Source organism: Oncorhynchus keta, chromosome 35 (genome assembly GCF_023373465.1).
Source record: "Oncorhynchus keta strain PuntledgeMale-10-30-2019 chromosome 35, Oket_V2, whole genome shotgun sequence".
Taxonomy (NCBI): Eukaryota; Metazoa; Chordata; class Actinopteri; order Salmoniformes; family Salmonidae; genus Oncorhynchus; species Oncorhynchus keta.
The window spans coordinates 25716864-25736151 of NC_068455.1; the positions used below are offsets into that span (position 1 = coordinate 25716864).

Sequence of the window (19288 nt, forward strand, 5' to 3'; positions counted from 1 at the left end):
ATGCACTGTACATGTGCATACGATGCCATCTGCTGTTTCATTTAGGGTTTGCATTTCAGAACAATATTTTAACTTGCACTCAAGACATCTCTTTTTCAACATAGCCAACATAACAATTTCACCATGTCTTGCCCATATAAGTAGCTATATGCTTTTGCCTTTTTGTTTTCTTACACTTTTTTTCTGTGTTTTGTTGTGTTTATGTATGTTATGTACATCGTATTATTAGTAGGCTAGTATTAATAGGCGTAATTAGAATTAGTAGTATTGTTATAGGCTTGTATTAGTCATGTATTAGTCATGCTAATATTATTATTACTATTGAGTATTATTGTTAGGTTGTTATTCATATTATACAAAGGCATTATAACAGGTGTATGAGCCGACCTTATATGTTCAGGTTGACTACAAAATGCTCAGTGGACAGTGTGACTTCAGCATACCGACAGGGTCATGTTCCTCAATCTGAGTGAGGGAGAATTCAAACACTATTCTAAATAGATTGATTCTCTTGCAAGTTGCCGCTGGCATAAATGTTTTCTTGTTTGCGACATTTTTATCACAGCTCAGAATGGGTCATTTATTGGTCTGTTACCTGCATGTTTTGTTCGATGAAATGTTTGCCAGCAGATCTCTCGGCTGCTGCCTTGATGGGGTATAAAGGCTATGATTAGCAAATAAATCAAGATATTTGTGTGCAAATTAACAAAGGACACTGGATAGATACAAGCGACTATCTCAACGTCGGAGCAAGCTATTTAAGCGCAATTCGCAACTCCACGCCCTACTGCTAATCGGTACCACAATGTCCCCTCCAGCCTCCGCTGCGGCAGCGAGTGAGAGCAGTACAACCACCGTTTTCGAGGAAGACACCAGAGAAGAGGTACCACTCTCATATCATATTATGTTGCCATAAAATTGCCAGAAGCCTTGCTATAATAAAACATGTTCATAACCTCAGGCATAAAGCACCCAACCCCTTCCATGTTTTTGGCTGAATGTCACAGATGTTGCATAGCCGACATTATTTGATATTCATGACTATCGATCAGGGGGTATGACAATTATTTAGATCATTTGATGTTGGTTAATAGTATTTGCAAGATAAATAGCTATTTACCAAGTATTTTCCTATTAAGAGTTGGTAGGCTATATGTTTCAATTGCCTATAGGTTTAGACTGATTAATGTAAGAGCTGAGCTACCTTGCTGTGCATCAAATAGGAGCTTCATAGAAGAAGGGGGGGAAACATATAGTTAACAAAACGTCAGAAGCCCCCAAAGGAATCAAATGTTGAATGGTTAGAATTTTGTAATGATGTGTCCGTTTACATTAACCAACACTGTATCCACTCTTTTTTGCATGCTTTGAATTAACAGCAGAGGCCCTTGAAGCAATCCCTGAGCAAGTCCCTGTGTAGAGAGAGCTTCTGGAAATGCCTGCTGCTCTCAATGCTCATGTACGGCTGCATGGGAGCCATGGTGTGGTGTCATGTCACCAAGGTGACTCGCCTCACCTTTGACAGTGCCTTCAAAGGGAAGTCCATGATGTACCATGACAGCCCCTGTTCTGACGGATACATCTACATCCCTCTGGCCTTCCTGCTCATGCTCTACCTGGTCTACTTGGTGGAGTGCTGGCACTGCAATGCCAAGAGTGATCTGCAGCATAAAATGGATGTAGAGGGCATTTATGAACGTATCCAAAGGATGCAGCAAGCAAAACCCTGTATCTGGTGGAAGGCCATTAGCTACCATTATGTTAGACGGACTCGGCAGGTCACACGCTATCGTAATGGGGACGCCTACACCAGCACACAGGTCTACCACGAACGAGTCAACACCCACGTGGCTGAGGCTGATTATGACTATGGTCACTGTGGGATGAAGGACATCTCAAAACAACTGCTTGGTCTGGAGAAGGCCCCACTCACCAAACTGAGGTTCACCAAGTGCTTTAGTTTTGCTAATGTGGAGTCTGAGAACTCCTACCTCACCCAAAGAGCAAGGTTCTTCACTGACAATGAGGGGCTTGATGACTATATGGAGGCACGGGAGGGGATGCACCTGAAGGACATTAACTTAAAGGAGTGTGTGATTGTGTTTTCTGAACCTGACCACCACCCATGGTATGTGTCTCATCATGTGTTCTGGGCAGCATCCTTCCTCACCTTATCGTGGCCCCTGAGGGTTTTCACAGAGTACCGCACTGCCTACGTCCATTACCGTGTGGAGAAACTCTTTGGGGCGGATTACGTCCCTGTGACGCCTCTCGATGAACGCCCTTACAGCCACCGGATCCCCCGGGTCAACACCATCGACAGCACAGAGCTGGAGTGGCACATCCGTTCTAACCAGCAGTTAGTGCCTAGCTACTCTGAGGCCGGACTCATGGAACTGGCCCAGTGCTCTTCTGGTGGCTTTGGCGGTTTAAGACAGAACTGCGAGCGCTGTCACCGGGCAATGAGCAGCTCCTCTGTTTTCTCCAGGAGTGCCCTCAGCATATGTACCGGCAGTAGCCCGCGGGTCGGCCGGGTGCCCTACAGTAGCAGCCGCTTCTCCTTGGGCCGGCGCTACGGATCGCGACGCAGCTGTTTCTGGAGGAGTAGAAGCAGTTTGGATGAGCAATTGAGTCCCAGTGAGAACACCCGCTGCCTTTCCGGGCGCCTAACCACTGACGACGAGGACCCCCCAGATTACCAAGATGCTCTCTGCTTCCCAGTGCTAATTTTTCACTGTAGTGAGAACTGCCACAATCACAGGTCCTTTCATAGGAATGGCTCCTGTGTGGAGACCTCTCTATGACAATCCAATGTATTCACAGATAGCATGACTTTGCGTGTGAACAAAGATGTTTGCCCCGTGTGACACTAACAACTACAGAAAACCTCATGGCATAAGATTGTTAATGGGATTGGATAGATGTAAATCTTAGGTGCATATTCCCTCAATACCTTTTAACTAGTGATCACTAGGGGTTACATTTAGGCAGTGACAACACTAAAATATGGAGATGTTACCAAAAAAGAAATGTACACATTCAATGCAGTCAAGTAATTTTTTTTGTAAACTTTAGGCATAAACCAAGGCCGGTGGGGATGAATGCTGGAGTCTATGTTCTATATACGTTAATAAGTGTATTGAGTATAATTGTATTTGCATTCATTTCATAAATACTTTCATAAAGTCTTCCTCTTAATTATGAAATAACAATACACATTTATTCAACACATCAGTTGAGAGAAGTTTTTAAAATGAAAGTAATCTGGAAAAAATGACTTCGCCATTCTCTCATAATTGGAACCAACATGTTGAGATAACTGCCAAATGAAAACAAACATCAATGGCCCCGTTTCTATGACTTCCTTTTGTGTGTATCAGTTCTATTTGAACACTATATGATAGTCACATAGGATATTGAAATGTAACATTGCTTACTTAATCTGCAAGTGGTGCCCCAACACCTTTTTAACAAAGGCAAGTTATACAACTACACTTTTCAGAGGGGTTTTGGTTTCCCCATTGGTTTAATAATATGAAGCACATGAGACATACTTTCATATAAGAGTTAGAACATGGCTCAAATTCTTTCCAACAACTCACAAATATCTGTTAATAATCACTTAAGGTCACACTAGACATGATGAATTGTAGCTGTAAATGTTGAATTGTATATGAATGTTAATGTATATTTATTCTCAAACTTTGTAGCAAGTATGTGTTTAAATTGACAAATATGTATATTAACATGTCTGGAAAATAGATAAAATATGACAGTGATGGGAAAAGTAATTCCATAGTCTTGTGCAATGCAAATGAGATATTGCAACAAAATAATCACAAATAATAAATACACTGTCAACAGTTTGTAAGGCACATTGTATCCTTTGAATGATTGAAAAAATAAACCTCCCACTGGGCACAGACATCAATTCAATATCTATTCCACGTTGGTTACACGTCATTTCATGGAGATGACTTGGAAACAACGTTGATTCAACCAGTGTGTGCCCAGTGGGGTACTGATCACAAACCAACATTTAGGTTAAAAAATATATATATATATATATTTAAAAAAAGAGCATGAACAAATACTGATTAAAGTTTTTGATTGAAATATTGGAAAATATTCATTTAAATGTTATGGAAAAAACAAGAATGTCGCCCATACGCCTCTGATTTATTTGTGTAGTTTTCATGAGGTGTAAATACACCTGTACTAGGCTACACTCTCTTTCCAATAAAAAGCAACATACTGATACTCTTGCTTGTGCATATTGTATGTGCTTGATAATTGGTAGGATATGATGATAATGGTGCACATTTTCCATATTTTTTTGTCTTCACATTCATTTTCACCGTTTACAGGTCAGACTTTTAATTTGAAGGATCATCAAACTTGACGCGGAAGTGATTTGACTGTTGCGAGCATAACACGGGTCAAGTCGGAGATACTTTTGAGGAAATTGGCACTCCACTGAAAACGCCCATAGTCAATGTTACCCATGCGTGGTCAATGGGCACGGTGCATTCTGGGCTGGGCTATTCTGGACAAGGAAAACTCTCTTTTAAGGAGTGAATGGGAGACAACTGAGTGCGAGCTCAAAAACCGAAATTAGCATGATTTCGTGAACAAGAATATCTTCAGATATGTGAGATAATTAACTTGTTCACTGTAATATCGTATAGCTTAGAAATAGACACATTACGTACTTTCGAGGAAAATAGGCAGGTTTCTCGACCCATACCCTGACTTTGAGAAGGGATTGCGTGATGGCTGATGAAGAGCGAGGCCCAACTCTGCGGGAAATCTGTCTCCCTCCAGCAGGTGGCGTTTTTTCGTTGTTTTGCCCACCAAATTTTTATATGGACGTCAATGTGTATCGAATTTGGTCAACAACAAAACATTTATGGCTTATTTGCTACGTGAGGTTTATATAATCGAATATATGTTTCGTAATGCTCAAGGTGTCTGGAGTGTTATGATATAATTAGGATATGTGAAATGTCGGCAACTTTTAGAAAAAAACACTATTGGAGTTGTCTCGATAATGCCTATGGATATTCATAATAGTAGGATAGCCTCTCCCTCTCCATTGAATACAGGTGGTTGCCTTCAACAACCCTCATAGAATATTCAAAAAGGATTACAATAATGAGATGTATCCACCAATATAAAATAAAATAAAAAGGATAGGGGGGAGCTAGACAGCCAGTCATGACGCTTTGTGGACAATGACTCCTATTTCTAGGGCGGAGAGATGTATCTTGTCAGTACATCCATAATCTTTGGTGACGATTAGTTCAGCAACAGCGTGACGCAGCATGACAACACGATTGGTCGACAGACTGCTGGGTGGGGCCATTCATTAGCCAGTTAACGTGCTCTCATGGCCACACCCCCACTGTAATGTGAGCTCCATTAGCATTACCATAGAGTGGACCACCAACATAACTGTTAACAATGTTTCCCATCTATGACATTACATGTATATAGTTCTTGATTTCCCAAAGGCTTGTTCTACCAGAAAATCACAATCGACTGCCATTTGTAACTTTATTGTGTTGTAAATGTCTACTTTTTCAAAGAGCTACAGCATGCAGGGATTGTTTGTACAGGCACTTGCCCTGAGACAGTTGCTAAGGTGGAGTACCCACAAGCTGCTGAACCCTGGACACAGACTTTTACTGGACACTACACACTCGCCAGCTGTGTTCCTCCATGACCATTGGGACACACAAGCTCCCTACACGCTGGAGTTCAGCTAAGACCTGGTCAGGTCTTCATCAAGTGAGGTTCAAAAGCGGCAAAAAAGGAGGCGCCAAGGCTGTACAGGATGAGGAGGAAGATGATGAAAAGGATCCTGAGCACAGTGACTATGAGGATGAACGTGAGGATGACTCCCCAGTGTACCCAAAGACTACAAAGACATGGAGAAATATGTGCAGTCCTTTCATTATGTTATCATGAAAGTTGTCATTGATATAGCACCCAAGTGAGTGGTTACAGAGTTATGTCTAGATGTTCAATGGGATGCACTCAAGGAGAAAAACAATGGGTAATGGTATCAGTATTTGGCATCAATATCTGCAACAATTTGAGGGGATCCATATGGGTCGAATTTGAGCACCTCTCCTTAAAGCTTGGTCATTCAGGTCTTGAAATCACATTTATACAATTTCGCTCACGGGTGAATGAAGAGATGAGGTCAAATGAATTGATTGATATGGAATAGAATTGCCCTACTATTTAAAAGGCTCTAGGACTACCTGCAGTGGGTAACTGATTTTTTTTGTCTTTATTTCTGCAAAGTGGAGGATGAATTCTATGGCAACAAGCTTCGGCTAAATGGACAGAAACTCATCAACAAAAGTAAATTGGGGAGTTACTTTTGTGCCTAGTAATGACTTATATAATAGACATATTTCTGCCAACCTTCAACATCTTACAAGACTGTAAGGACCCAAATCCATCCCCCGTGCACTGAAGTGGTAGAGCAGTCCAATCAACACCCCACCATGCTCAAGTCTTAAGTTTCCTTCACTGTACTGATCTTTGGTTCTCTTTTCAGGTTAAAGTTGTAGACACATTGGACCTGGTATTGTCAGAGAAAGAAACGGACACTGTCACACTTTTGAGAGTCATCATTAATAAGGAATTGGGCAAATCCAAGGGTGGAGACCAGTACAACGTTGTTCTGAGGCCCTGGAAAAACTCAACTTCCAAAGCAGGATGCCTTCAAACAATGAGTTTTCAGCGGACAATACTGACTATACTTCTTGCCATTGACAAGGGAATTTTAATATCTACATTTTTGCATGATGTTACATCAAAGTGAATGGTTCAGTTTTTACAGTAGTCCTCTTGGTACAGTTGAAGTTGGAAGTTTACATACACCTTAGCCAAATACATTTAAACTCCGTTTTTCACAGTTCCTGACATTTAATTCAGCTTTAATTTATTTTATCACATTCCCAGTGGATCAGAAGTTTACATACACTCAATTAGTATTTAGTAGCATTGCCTTTAAAATGGTTTAACTTGGGTCAAACCTAGCCTTCCACAAGCTTCCCACAATAAGTTGGGTGAATTTTGGCCCATTCCTCCTGACCAGAGCTGGTGTAACTGAGTCAGGTTTGTTGGCCTTAATCACACATGCTTTTTCAGTTCTGCCCACAAATTTTCTATAGGATTGAGATCAGGGCTTTGTGATGGCCACTCCAATATCTTGACTTTGTTGTTCTTAAAGCTTGGTTACAAATGGGTTTTCCAAATGGACAATGACCACAAGGATACTTCCAAAGTTGTGGCAAAATGGCTTAACTTCCTGACTGCTGTCTTGAGATGTTGCTTCAATATATCCACATAATTTCCTTCTTCATGATACCATCTATTTTGTGAAGTGCACCAGTCCCTCCTGCAGCAAAGCACCCTCACGACATGATGCTGCCACCCCCGTGCTTCACGGTTGGGATGGTGTTCTTCGGCTTGCAAGCCTCCCTTTTTCCGCCAAACATAACGATGGTCATTATGGCCAAACAGTTGTATTTTTGTTTCATCAGACCAGAGGACATTTCTCCAGAAAGTATGATCTTTGTCCCCATGCACAGTTGCAAACCGTAGTCTTGACTTTTTTTATGGTGGTTTTGGAACAGTGGCTTGTTCCTTGCTGAGCGGCCTTTCAGGTTGTCGATATAGGACTCGTTTTACTGTGGATATAGATACTTTTGTACCTGTTTCCTCCAGCATCTTCACAAGGTCCTTTGCTGTTGATCTGGGATTGATTTGTAGTTTTCACACCAAAGTACGTTCATCTCTAGGAGACAGAATGTGTCTCCTTCCTGAACGCTATGACGGCTGCGTGGTCTCACGGTGTTTATACTTGCGTGCTATTGTTTGTACAGATGAATGTGGTACCTTCATGCATTTGGAAATTGTTCCCATGGATGAACCAGACTTTTTAGATTTTTTTTCCTGAGGTCTTGGCTGATTTCTTTTGATTTTCCCATGATGAGTTTTAATGGCTTGAACCTAAGTGTATGTAAACTTCCGACTTCAACTGACACTTGTCATCAATGGCTTATCTGGTTTCAAATGGCCGTGACACTATTTTGAATGAACTGTCTCCAAGTCATTCTACATAATTAAGCAATGGATAGTCATGGCTTGAATCAGATGCAAAGAAAATGTGTGGGATAAGTATTTAATTAGCTAAATGCTAATAAAGTGAAATGCTAAATTCAACAGATTTTATTACAAATGGGTTAACATGACCTGTTGCTATAGTTTAATACAGATTTATAGTACAAACTTCTATAAGAAGGTATAACATAACATTTTATAAAAGACCAGTGGAGCCATACTGCTACAACATGTGCGATGGAACAAAATAATATCACAATTTCTATCCATATTTGACTGATCTACTGTCTTTGTACTATATACATGTTTATTGTTTTTAAGGCTACAACAGCTTATCTACAGGGTAAGTTAGATGAGCTATTACAGTATTGTTTTTGTACATGGAAACAGTCTATCATCATGATATCGTCTATGAAAAATGACTAATGCTGTAGTTCAATATTACAAATACATCCATTAAGTACTAATGAAAAGCCTTTAAGAGTTGGCCTTATCCTACACAGGACTGTGTGCAAAGGCTTCACTATGCTATTCAGCTTATGTACTTGTGTAAATATTTAGAATTAAAAAATTAAGTGTTGCTTTCAGCTTTGACTAGGACACAGTATTTGATCTCTTGGCCTTCTTCAGTATGTCACACTTCTTACGGTTGGGCCGCCGGCATCGCTCATCTATGCTTGGCACGCATTCGTAATGCCAGACCTCCTCCATCTTCTCAACTGGGTACACGGCCTCTACATAGTGGCGGATGAGCCTGAGACGCACAGGATCCAGCTGCTTCTTATTACAGGCGCCTGAGTGGTTATACTGAAGTCGCAGGTTCTCCTGAGTAAAGAGCTCAGGGAAGAGGCGCACCAGTAGACGGGCAGAAAAGTTTCCAACAGAAAGGCTCTGCTGGACAATCTCTCGTACTTCAGCGTCGGAGAGCCAGTAGACCGAAGGCACCTGGAAGTCCGGGATCGACACCGTCAATTTCTCCAGGGGGATCTTGCAGAAGTCTTTACTACTTTTTTCAGGCGGTAGTGGAGGAATCTCGAAGTCCTTCAGGCGCTCTGTGTTGAGCTGGTTCACTTGGCAAGCAGCCACAAAGTCCACAGGCTCTTGCTCCAACTCAGGAGCATAGACTTTGCGTTGCTGCTGGTACGACCGCCGTTGTTCCGTGTCTCGTCGCCTGCACCGCTCGTCCAGTTTACCCACAAATTCTAGGGTCCACACTCTGTCATTCTTGGCCCGTGGATATAGGAGCTGTACGTAGTGGCGAATAAGGTCAACCCGCACAGGATCAAGCTGTTTCTTCCCGAGTGAGCCACTACAGTTGTAATGCTTCCGTGCGTTGTCGTAGGTGAAGAGCTCAGGGAACATAAGTACCAACAGGCGAGAGGCGAAGTTCCCAATTGACAAGCTACAGTCATAGTTGTTCCTCAGCTGCTCCCTGGAGAGCAGATACTCTTGAGGCACACTGAAATCCGGTGGGGGCATCTCAAGTTGTTCAAAATCGACTGGCACAAGCAAGGACTTTTTTGACCTACGACCTGGTCTCTCGTAGTCACACAAGTCACTGATCTTGATGATAGAGACATCGTCAGGGAGGCTTGTGGAGTCATAGCTTTCATCGTTCATGTTCTCAGGATCGCTTCCATTGCCGTTACTGTGAGAACCCTCTATTGCGTCTTCTATGCGCTGCACACACACCTGCAACCAACTATCCTCTGGGACATCAGGAAAATTAGCTTCCATGTATTTACGGATAATTTCTATCCTGTCAGAGTCCAGGATCATCTTTCCCACACTACCTTCTGGAAATCTCCCCTCCTCAAAAACCTCAGGGAAAAGTCGGTTTACAAGAAACATAAAGTCTTCAGGGGAAGAAAGCTCATCAAGATCCTCTCGGACCTCCTGAGTGTCAAACACAAGGTCTGGCACTACTTTGTTGTTGTTGGTGTGGTCACCATTGGAATCTAAGTCAAGGTACACTTCTTGCCCCTCCTCATTTATAAAATGGCAGGGCTGGTTCTGCTCAGCTTTGAAACCAAAGCTTGTAATAATCTGTTTCCCACATGACTGTTGCCCACTCTCCATATCCTTCTGGGCCCAGAAGCGGTTAAAGAAGTCATTCATCTGTAATAGGCATTCATCCTGCCAAATGTTGTTGTTCTTAACCAGAGGATAACACACCTCCACATAGTTGCGTATTAGCTGCAGATGTAAGGAATCCAACGTTCTCTTGTTGGCGATGCAACCACGAGTGCACTCCTTGGCTTTAAGAAGTTCTGGGAAGAGGTGTACCAGCAATCGACAACCCAACTCGCCAGCATTTGATGTCTGTTCCATCAGCTGACTCAGTTCCTCACTTGTCAACAGGTATTCTGGCGGAGGATGGAACTCAGTCGCCAGCTCAGATGGTTTGATCTGTTTCTTGATGCGAGTGACCTCTAGGGAAAGTAGATCAACCTTGCTGTGCAATTGGGTCATGCTTGAGTTGAGCGTATTGAGGATGAAAAACATCTTCTCAATGAGGGAGTATAGATTAGAGTCTGTTGAAGACATGGACCCTGCTGCCCCCAGGGCAGAGAGGGGTTCACTTCGGCTGTGCTCCCCTGTATTGACTAGTTGAGGAGATAAAAGGCTGCTGTAGCTTAGCCGCACTCCTCCCTCATGCTGAGCATGCTGGTCAAGGCTTGATGTGAGCTTCTTCTCTGTGATTCTGTGAGAGATGCTGTAGAGAGGCTTCCTGTAAGAGGCTATAGTATTCTCCTGGTCTCCAGATGTCAGGCAAAGGGGTTGAGGCCTCGTGGACTCTTCAGACAATCTCCTCAGTAAGCGTTGCCCGGCCTACACAGAGACAACAAAATTATTATCCATTTCTTATCTCAGGTGTATTTTCTAAGTCATATAAGAACTAGAATAAGCATGCTAAATAAATAGATGGACAAATGTCATCACATAGACAGGCCTATTTAGAAAGTTCAGTAAGACATGAGGTATACATTATGCCATTTCATTAATTTACCTCACTAGAGACCCTGACTCTCTTGCTGCTGGTAGACTGGCCCACTTCAGAATTGTGAGCGTCACAGCCCATGTCCATAACAGTACGTTTGCTGTTGGCCTCACTAGTTCCAAGAGACCATCTTCGTGGTCCCTCAGTTGTCTCACTAATAGCACAGTCATCCGTCTCCAACTTGATGTCTTGAATGGGTTCTCTCTCTGCAGAAAAACATTTAAAATCAATGTTATGTTATTTACAAGTTAATTTCATTTTCCCACTTTAGGTGTTGATCAATCCAAACCGTTTCAAAGTGGATAGTTGCATTATCACAGTGTAATTACATTTTTTATAGACTTACCTCGCTCAAGCTTTTCTCCATCCGAGTTTTCCCCATGGTCAGAGGAATTCATATCCTATAGTGAAAAAATATGATAAAAATAAATCAAACCTGTAACATCTGTTTATTCGTTTAAGAATTAAAATGTCACTGCACTGTTAAGTAATCTTAACTAAATAGACCCATTGCATTAATTCCATTGTCCAAATTGTGCTATATTGTTAGACTTAATCTTTCATAAGATATTTCAAAATTATTAAAAGTCCCATTCTATATTTAACAACATAACTGAGTGTTGTTCCATAGAAAGCAAAGCCTATGATGTTATTATTGTCGTAATCAAACAGGCCCTTGTTCACTTGCAAGTTCACTTTGTCTACTTCACCTGCTTGAACATGTTCATAGGCAATTAGGCCTATATGATGTCATACTGAACCCTGATCAGCTGCTTGGGAGCATGTTTACTAATCGAAAATGTTGGATTACATTCCAGCTACATTCATTTGACAAATAAATATAATACACTTGTGCTCTGCTGTTTAACTGCTAACAGTGGGTGACTTGTGTTCTCGTAGTGATGCAAGAGAGGACTCAACGTCTGTAACTAGAGGCTTTATGACTTCTCACTCGCCCCCTTTTACTTCTGTTTCTGTCCCATCCACTTCCTCATTCTTCCACTAGAAGCCCATGAACCAAAACATGAGTACACAGAGAGAGGAAGAGGCGAAACGAGAGGATGTACTCCGCCCAAGATCTGTCCACGTGAGATAAGCCCCTTTTTGTACGTCGGTCTTTGAGTGTTTAATAACGTGATGCTTATTGAATCGAATATAATGTTTAGGCTGTTACAAATACAATGATATAAGTGGATGCACGTGGCATTCGACAACTTTGAGAAAACGCACTTAGTTGTGCCTGACGTTCACACGCATATCTGCCCTCACACTGGCTAGAATGGACCCACCTGATCTCCCTTGCCTTCAATCATTAAGGACATGTTTTTCCATTGTTAGAGCGGTCACTCGGCTATCTTGCCAATATAATAGATACTCTTTGGACTACACACACACAGCTGTGTCATACTTTTCACGCTGTCAACTTGAGTCTTTCGTGGCAATTAAAAATGCAATGAGATTTATTTGAAAACACAGCAAATGTATATTTCTAGTTCGCATTAAAGCTAGCTAATCATTGTTTTTAGGGATTCTTCTTTAGTGACGAGGCAGTGTATATCCTCGGACGAGTTTTTCCCACTCGTCTTCGTGGAATTGTCTCAAAAACGCAGATGCTCGAGCTCACCTTTACGATTTCATGGAGTCCTTTGCAGTAATTGAAGGTTGGGTTAACATATTTGCCGAGAATGTCGTGGGAATTTCACACACGGATAACTGTTGTTCGTGTTTCTCCTCTTTTTTTTCTTCTCTGTGCCGTCTCGCGTGACGTGATTGGGCGCGCGCCTGCTGTGTCATTTCCGCACAGCTGTGGATGTGTTTTGTGTGACCGTGGGCCTTGTGCATGATGACCGATGATAAACGATGACCCAAATTTCACGAAAATGCAATGAATCGAAAGGTAAATTAGCTATATTATTTGTGGCTAATTTGCGAATCCCCATATGAGACTTGATAGCCTTGCAGGCTATTTCACGTGAGCTGGCCGACAGGCAGAATACGGCCCAACAGCAGATTTTCTCTGCATTTCAACAGGTAGCTGCAATTAATAGCGCTATCTGAAGATGTGCAGTACCTTCGCAGAGTGGGCCACGAACGAATAGTAAACCACGGAGAAAATTAATCCAGTGTCATTTTCACCTGCACAAAGTGAATTATAGTGTTCACTTACATTCCATGAGATTACATAGCCTACCTAAACATTTGTGATGGAAGACTTTATAAACAATGTATCCAATGACAATTAAAACATCGATCAAAGTGATTTATTAACCCCGTCCTTTAATTAATACACATTTCAATCAATTGACAACCCTTTTTAGCTCCACTTGTAACTTGAACATAAAAAGTTAAATTACTATGGTATATGTCTCCCTCCTGTGTTTTCATATGGAATTGCATTTACAACAGGGTGGCGGTGAATAAATGGCACTTTGGCCCACTATTATAAGTCCAAGTCAGATTCCCAGATAAAAACAAGTAAATCGTATTTCTCACAATTAAAACGCCTTCAATCCAACATCATCCCATTTTATCAGTGATGTAAAAAGTACTCAATTGTCATACTTGAGTAAAAGTAATACCTTAATAGAAAATGACAAGTAAAAGTGTCACCCAGTACAATACTACTTGAGTAAAAGTCTAAAAGTATTTGGTTTAAATATACTTAAGTATCAAAAGCACACTAGACATGCACACATAATTTACAAACAAAGCATTTGTGTTTAATGAGTCTGCCAGATCAGAGGCAGTAGGGATGACCAGGGATGTTCTCTTGATAAGTGTGTGAATTGGACCATTTTCCTGTCAAAATGTAACGAGTACTTTTGGGTGTCAGGGAAAATGTATGGAGTAAAAAGCACATTATTTTCTTCAGGAATGTAGTAAAAGTAAAAGTTGGCAAAAATGTAAATAGTAAAGTACAGATACCCCAAAAACTACTTAAGTAGTACTTGAAAGTAGTTTTACTTAAGTACTGCATTTGATGCAAAGAATGTCAGCATAAACACAAATCCAGTTTTGTAAGGGGTTAAATGCATGTGTGAGGATTAGAGGCTTTCTAAGATTTTATGTAGACAAAGGTATCTGCTATTCTACCCTTTTAAATGATTATATGCAGAATTCAATTAATCATATTTTTTTTATATGAATAAAGACTTGCTAAAGTGTCAAAATTCATCAATATGCCAATTCCCTCTGTGCCCCTCTCCAACTTCTAGGAAGATTTTAACCCACTTAACCCCAACATTTATCCACGTTTTAGGTATTTTGTGCAAGGTATTTTGTTGCTTTGACAGTCATTTCTGAAGAATACTCATTATTTAATGTGATTAGTGAGTCATTTACATATGTCCCTAAATTTAAGGTCAACCCTGTTATGTGGGTTGGACTGAATATGGTGAAACTATTACTAACTAAAATATGTTTTTCAAAAGAAACTGTCAAATCAGTCAAATAGTCCAATCATAATGTAAAGCATGAGAGCTGGTCCTACTCTTTTCTGGTGTTGTGGTGGAAAACAGAGGGTCTAGCATTATACATCAACCCTGTCAACCCATAGATAGGCAGACTAGAAATGTTTTAACAATTGCATTTGTTTTGTGAGGCTTGCATCCAATTGCCCCTCCCTGTTGCATGCAACAAGCTTCCATTCCCCCTGTCACAAGGATTTATGGCTGATTTAAGATGAAATCGTCAACCCTGTTTTGGTCAACTCTGCTGCTTTATTTGTATTTATTAGTGATCCCCATTAGCCACTGTCAAGACAGAAGCTACTCTTCCTGGAGTCCAAACACATTAAGGCACTTACATCACACATAAAACATCACTACATACAGTGCCTTGCGAAAGTATTCGGCCCCCTTGAACTTTGCGATCTTTTGCCACATTTCAGGCTTCAAACATAAATATATAAAACTGTATATTTTTGTGAAGAATCAACAACAAGTGGGACAATCATGAAGTGGAACGACATTTATTGGATATTTCAAACTTTTTTAACAAATGAAAAAACTGAAAAATTGGGCGTGCAAAATTATTCAGCCCCTTTACTTTCAGTCAAAGTCCAGACCTGAATCCAATCGAGAATCTGTGGAAAGAACTGAAAACTGCTGTTCACAAATGCTCTCCATCCAACCTCACTGAGCTCGAGCTGTTTTGCAAGGAGGAATGGGAAAAAATGTCAGTCTCTCGATGTGCAAAACTGATAGAGACATACCCCAAGCGACTTACAGCTGTAATCGCAGCAAAAGGTGGCGCTACAAAGTATTAACTTAAGGGGGCTGAATAATTTTGCACGCCCAATTTTTCAGTTTTTTCATTTGTTAAAAAAGTTTGAAATATCCAATAAATGTCGTTCCACTTCATGATTGTGTCCCACTTGTTGTTGATTCTTCACAAAAAAATACAGTTTTATATCTTTATGTTTGAAGCCTGAAATGTGGCAAAAGGTCGCAAAGTTCAAGGGGGCCGAATACTTTCGCAAGGCACTGTATCTACAATACAACATGTATAATACCACCAAACAACAATATTACAATGTGCATGTTGGTAGGTCCATCAGCTGTTATCTCAATATCAAATCATTTCTATGTAACAATTAAGTACCTTTTAAAATGATAAAAATTATACTTAGCAAAGGACAATTTCTCAAGCAAGAATTTTGCTGTCTGGAGTTGTCTGAGTCGGGAGGAACATTTTTAGAATTGGCTGTTATTGGCAGAGAGGTTTGGAACTCTCTTGCTTATTGGTCTTTTAACTAAAATGAACAAAAATATAAACGAAACATGCAACAATTTCAATATTTTAATGAGTTACAGTTCATACAAGGAAATCAGTCAATTGAAATAATTTCATTAGTCTCTAATCTATGGATTTCATATGACTGGACAGGGTCGCAGCCATAGGTGGGCATCGGCCCACCCACTTGGGAGCCAGACCCACCCATTGCAGAGCCAGGCCCACCCACTTGGGAGCCAGACCCACCCACTTGGGAGCCAGACCCACCCATTGCAGAGCCAGGCCCACCCACTTGGGAGCCAGACCCACCCATTGCAGAGCCAGGCCCACCCACTTGGGAGCCAAACCCACCCACTTGGGAGCCAGACCCACCCATTGCAGAGCCAGGCCCACCCACTTGGGAGCCAGACCCACCCATTGCAGAGCCAGGCCCACCCACTTGGGAGCCAGACCCACCCATTGCAGAGCCAGGCCAATCAGAGTATAAAAAAGCTGTCCTGCTAATCTCCTCGTTACCTAACCACCCCTCACAGTCCCTTCATTTTCCCTTAAGTCCCGTTAGTTTGGCTGCTCAGGCTAACTACAGTTGAAGTCAGAAATGTACATACACCTTAGCCAAATACATTTAAGGTCAGTTTTTCACAATTCCTGACATTTAATCCTAGTAAAAATTCCATGTCTTAGGTCAGTTAGGATCACCACTTTATTTTAAGAATGTGAAATGTCAGAATAATAGTAGAGAGAATTATTTATTTCAGCTTTTGGTAGCATTGCCTTTAAAAAGTTTCACTTGGGTCAAGCGTTTCAGGTAGCTTCCCACAATAAGTTGGGTGAATTTTGGCCCATTCCTCCTGACAGAGCTGGTGTAACTGAGTCATGTTTGTAGGCTTCCTTGCTCGCACACACTTTTCCAGTTCTGCCCACACATTTCCTATAGATTTGAGGTCAGGGCTTTGTGATGGCCACTCCAATACCTTGAATTTGTTGTCCTTAAGCCATTTTGCCAAATTTGGAAGTATGCTTGGAGTCATTGTCCATTTGGAAGACCCATTTGCGACCAAGCTTTAACTTCCCGCTTCAATATATCCACATCATTTTCCTTCCTCATGCTGCCATCTATTTTGGGAAGTGTTGTTGATATAGAACCCGTTTTACTGTGGATATAGATACTTTTGTACCCGTTTCCTCCAGCATCTTCACAAGGTACTATGCTCTTGTTCTGGGATTGATTTGCCCTTTTCGCACCAAAGTACGTTCATCTCTAGGAGACAGAACGCGTCTCCTTCCTGAGCGGTATGACTGCTGCGTGGTCCCATGGTGTTTATACTTGCGTACTATTGTTTATACAGATGAATGTGGTACCTTCTTGCGTTTGGGAATTGCTCCCAAGGATGAACCAGACTTGTGGAGGTCTACAATTTTTTTCTGAGGTCTTGGCTGATTTCTTTTGATTTTCCCATGATGTCAAGCAAAGAGGCACTGAGTTTGAAGGTAGGCCTTGAAATACATACACAGGTACACATCCAATTGAGTCAAATTATGTCAATTAGCCTATCAGAAGATTCTAAAGCCATGACATCATTTTCTGGAATTTTCCAAGCTGTTTAAAGGCACAGTCAACTTAATGTATGTAAACTTCTGACCCACTGGAATTGTGATACAGTTAATTATAAGTGAAATAATCTGTCTGTAAACAATTGTTGGAAAATTACTTTTGTCATGCACAAAGTAGATGTCCTAACCGACTTGCCAAAACTATAGTTTGTTAACAAGAAATTTGTGGAGTGGTTGAAAAACGAGTTTTAATGACTCCAACCTTAGTGTACGTAAACTTCCGACTTAAACTGTAAGTTATCCCTCACCCATCATAGCTCTGCCATTCCCAACGAATCAGAGAGCTTGGAAATGCGCATCTGGACACTATACCCGCCCATTCAGGTCGGAGTGTTATCGACATCCGAAGGGAGAAGACCCATGTTCCTAAGGAAGATGAGTTGCAAGGCCCTACACACCTCTCTCATCTAAGAGACTACCATCCCTGCTACATACAGGCCTCCTCAGTGGTCAGGGAGTGACCACACCCTCTGGGAGCTGATGAGAGAATATGAGTACCTGCATCACGAGCAGCAGGAGGGCATACTCTAGGCTCTCCCGGCCTGAGTCACCACCGCGGAGCACCAGCGCTACTCTCCTGACCACCACTGCTCTTGACCTCCCTGGCTAGAGCCATCATCGCCGCCACGGGAGCGATATCGCTGCCGGTCCTCCCAGATTCGGCCCGGCTACTCCCCTGAGAGACACTACTCCAGGCCCTCCCGACTTGAGTGTTCTCCACCTCCATGGGACCATTGGTCGTATTTGCCAGATTGTCGGGAGTGCCTCCAGCTGCTGTCTCGACCGATGTCCCTCTTGGCCTCCCCAACCAGAGGCACAGAATCGTCGGAACCGGCCTAGCTCCCAAGCAGATGAAGACAACTCCAGAGTGCACAGTCCATGACACTGAGGTCTGCACCCTCCTCAGCCAGCTCCTTGACCAGCCACAGTTAAGGAGACTCTTGCTCCAGTCGTGGAGCCACAGCCAGCCGCTGCCATGGGGCCTGTTCTGGTTGTGGAGTCGTCCTCTCCTCCCAATGGGGATCCGTGCTTCTACATCTGCATTGCTTACTGTTTGTGGTTTTAGCCTGGATTTCTGTATAGCACTTTGTGACATTGGCTGATGTAAAAAGGGCTTCATAAATACATTTGATTGATTGATCCCCTGATAGTTGAAGCAGACGCTCCGGTGACCACAACACACACACAGCTGTTTCCATTTGAAGATTCCAAGTCATTCAGATTACCAAAATCATATAAACATCTTCAAATGGAAACAGCTGTGTCTGCGTGTGTGTGTGTGTGCATGTAGTGGTGACCAAGTGTTCAGTATGGGCCTCAACATCATGTTCTAACCGCACAGCACTATAGACGACAGAACCAAACCAATCAGTTATAAGTATGTAGCGGGTGAAGGGCATTCATAGCCGACCGCTCAGACGGGTGAGGCATACCAGTCAACCGTTTTTACGTGGTCATTCTAGACAGATTTAGTGACCAATAGTTTACACAGAGTGAGTTTTTCCCCACAAAAGGGCTTTATTACAGACAGAAATACTCCTCAGTTTCATCAGCTGTCTGCGTGGCTGGTCACAGACGATCCCCGCAGGTGAAGAAGCCGGATGTGGAGGTCCTGGGCTGGCGTGGTTACACATGGTCTGCGGTTTTTAGTCCGGTTGGACGTAATGCCAAATTCTCTAAAACATTCAATTTTCTGGCAACTGCTCTGATGGACATTTCTGCAGTCAGCATTACAATTGCATGCTCCTTCAACTTGAAACATCTGTGGCATTGTGTTGTGTCACAAAACTACACTTT

The 19288-nt window shown here is 42.0% G+C and overlaps 3 protein-coding genes and 1 long non-coding RNA gene across 4 annotated transcripts in view; 3 read left to right on the forward strand and 1 right to left on the reverse strand.

Annotated features, from left to right (window-relative positions):
• The first annotated feature begins 460 nt into the window (after positions 1 to 460).
• On the forward strand, positions 461 to 4167 carry LOC118369225 (transmembrane protein 151B-like). The gene is made up of 2 exons (XM_035753687.2): positions 461 to 883; positions 1380 to 4167. The coding sequence occupies exons 1-2, from the start codon at positions 806 to 808 to the stop codon at positions 2802 to 2804; spliced, it is 1503 nt and encodes a 500-aa protein (XP_035609580.1). The 5' UTR covers positions 461 to 805; the 3' UTR covers positions 2805 to 4167.
• Positions 4168 to 4455: 288 nt separating this feature from the next.
• On the forward strand, positions 4456 to 8239 carry LOC127915919 (uncharacterized). The gene is made up of 2 exons (XR_008092935.1): positions 4456 to 4827; positions 6572 to 8239. It is a non-coding gene; the product is annotated as an uncharacterized LOC127915919 (long non-coding RNA).
• bend3 (BEN domain containing 3) lies at positions 8188 to 13186 on the reverse strand. The gene is made up of 4 exons (XM_035752019.2): positions 12768 to 13186; positions 11490 to 11544; positions 11153 to 11349; positions 8188 to 10974 (listed from the first exon to the last, which is right to left on the reverse strand). Exons 2-4 carry the CDS (start codon positions 11539 to 11541, stop codon positions 8737 to 8739), a joined length of 2487 nt encoding a protein of 828 aa, XP_035607912.1. The 5' UTR covers positions 11542 to 11544; positions 12768 to 13186; the 3' UTR covers positions 8188 to 8736.
• LOC118368173 (sine oculis-binding protein homolog A-like) overlaps positions 12155 to 19288 on the forward strand; it is an 82975-nt gene continuing 75841 nt past the window's right edge. The window contains exon 1 of the mRNA XM_035752016.2: positions 12155 to 12249. The gene's annotated coding sequence lies outside the window, so the exon portion shown is untranslated. The remainder of the gene's footprint in view (positions 12250 to 19288) is intronic.

Bases quoted from the DNA above. Each gene is read 5' to 3' on its own strand.
- LOC118369225 (XM_035753687.2), top strand. From the start codon at position 806: ATGTCCCCTCCAGCCTCCGCTGCGGCAGCGAGTGAGAGCAGTACAACC. The intron at 884-1,379 runs GTACCACTCTCA...TTGAATTAACAG, and splicing joins AGGAAGACACCAGAGAAGAG to CAGAGGCCCTTGAAGCAATC.
- bend3 (XM_035752019.2), bottom strand. From the start codon at position 11,541: ATGAATTCCTCTGACCATGGGGAAAACTCGGATGGAGAAAAGCTTGAG. The intron at 11,350-11,489 runs GTAAGTCTATAA...GTTTTTCTGCAG, and splicing joins TGGAGAAAAGCTTGAGCGAG to AGAGAGAACCCATTCAAGAC. The intron at 10,975-11,152 runs GTAAATTAATGA...GTCTCTGTGTAG, and splicing joins GAGTCAGGGTCTCTAGTGAG to GCCGGGCAACGCTTACTGAG.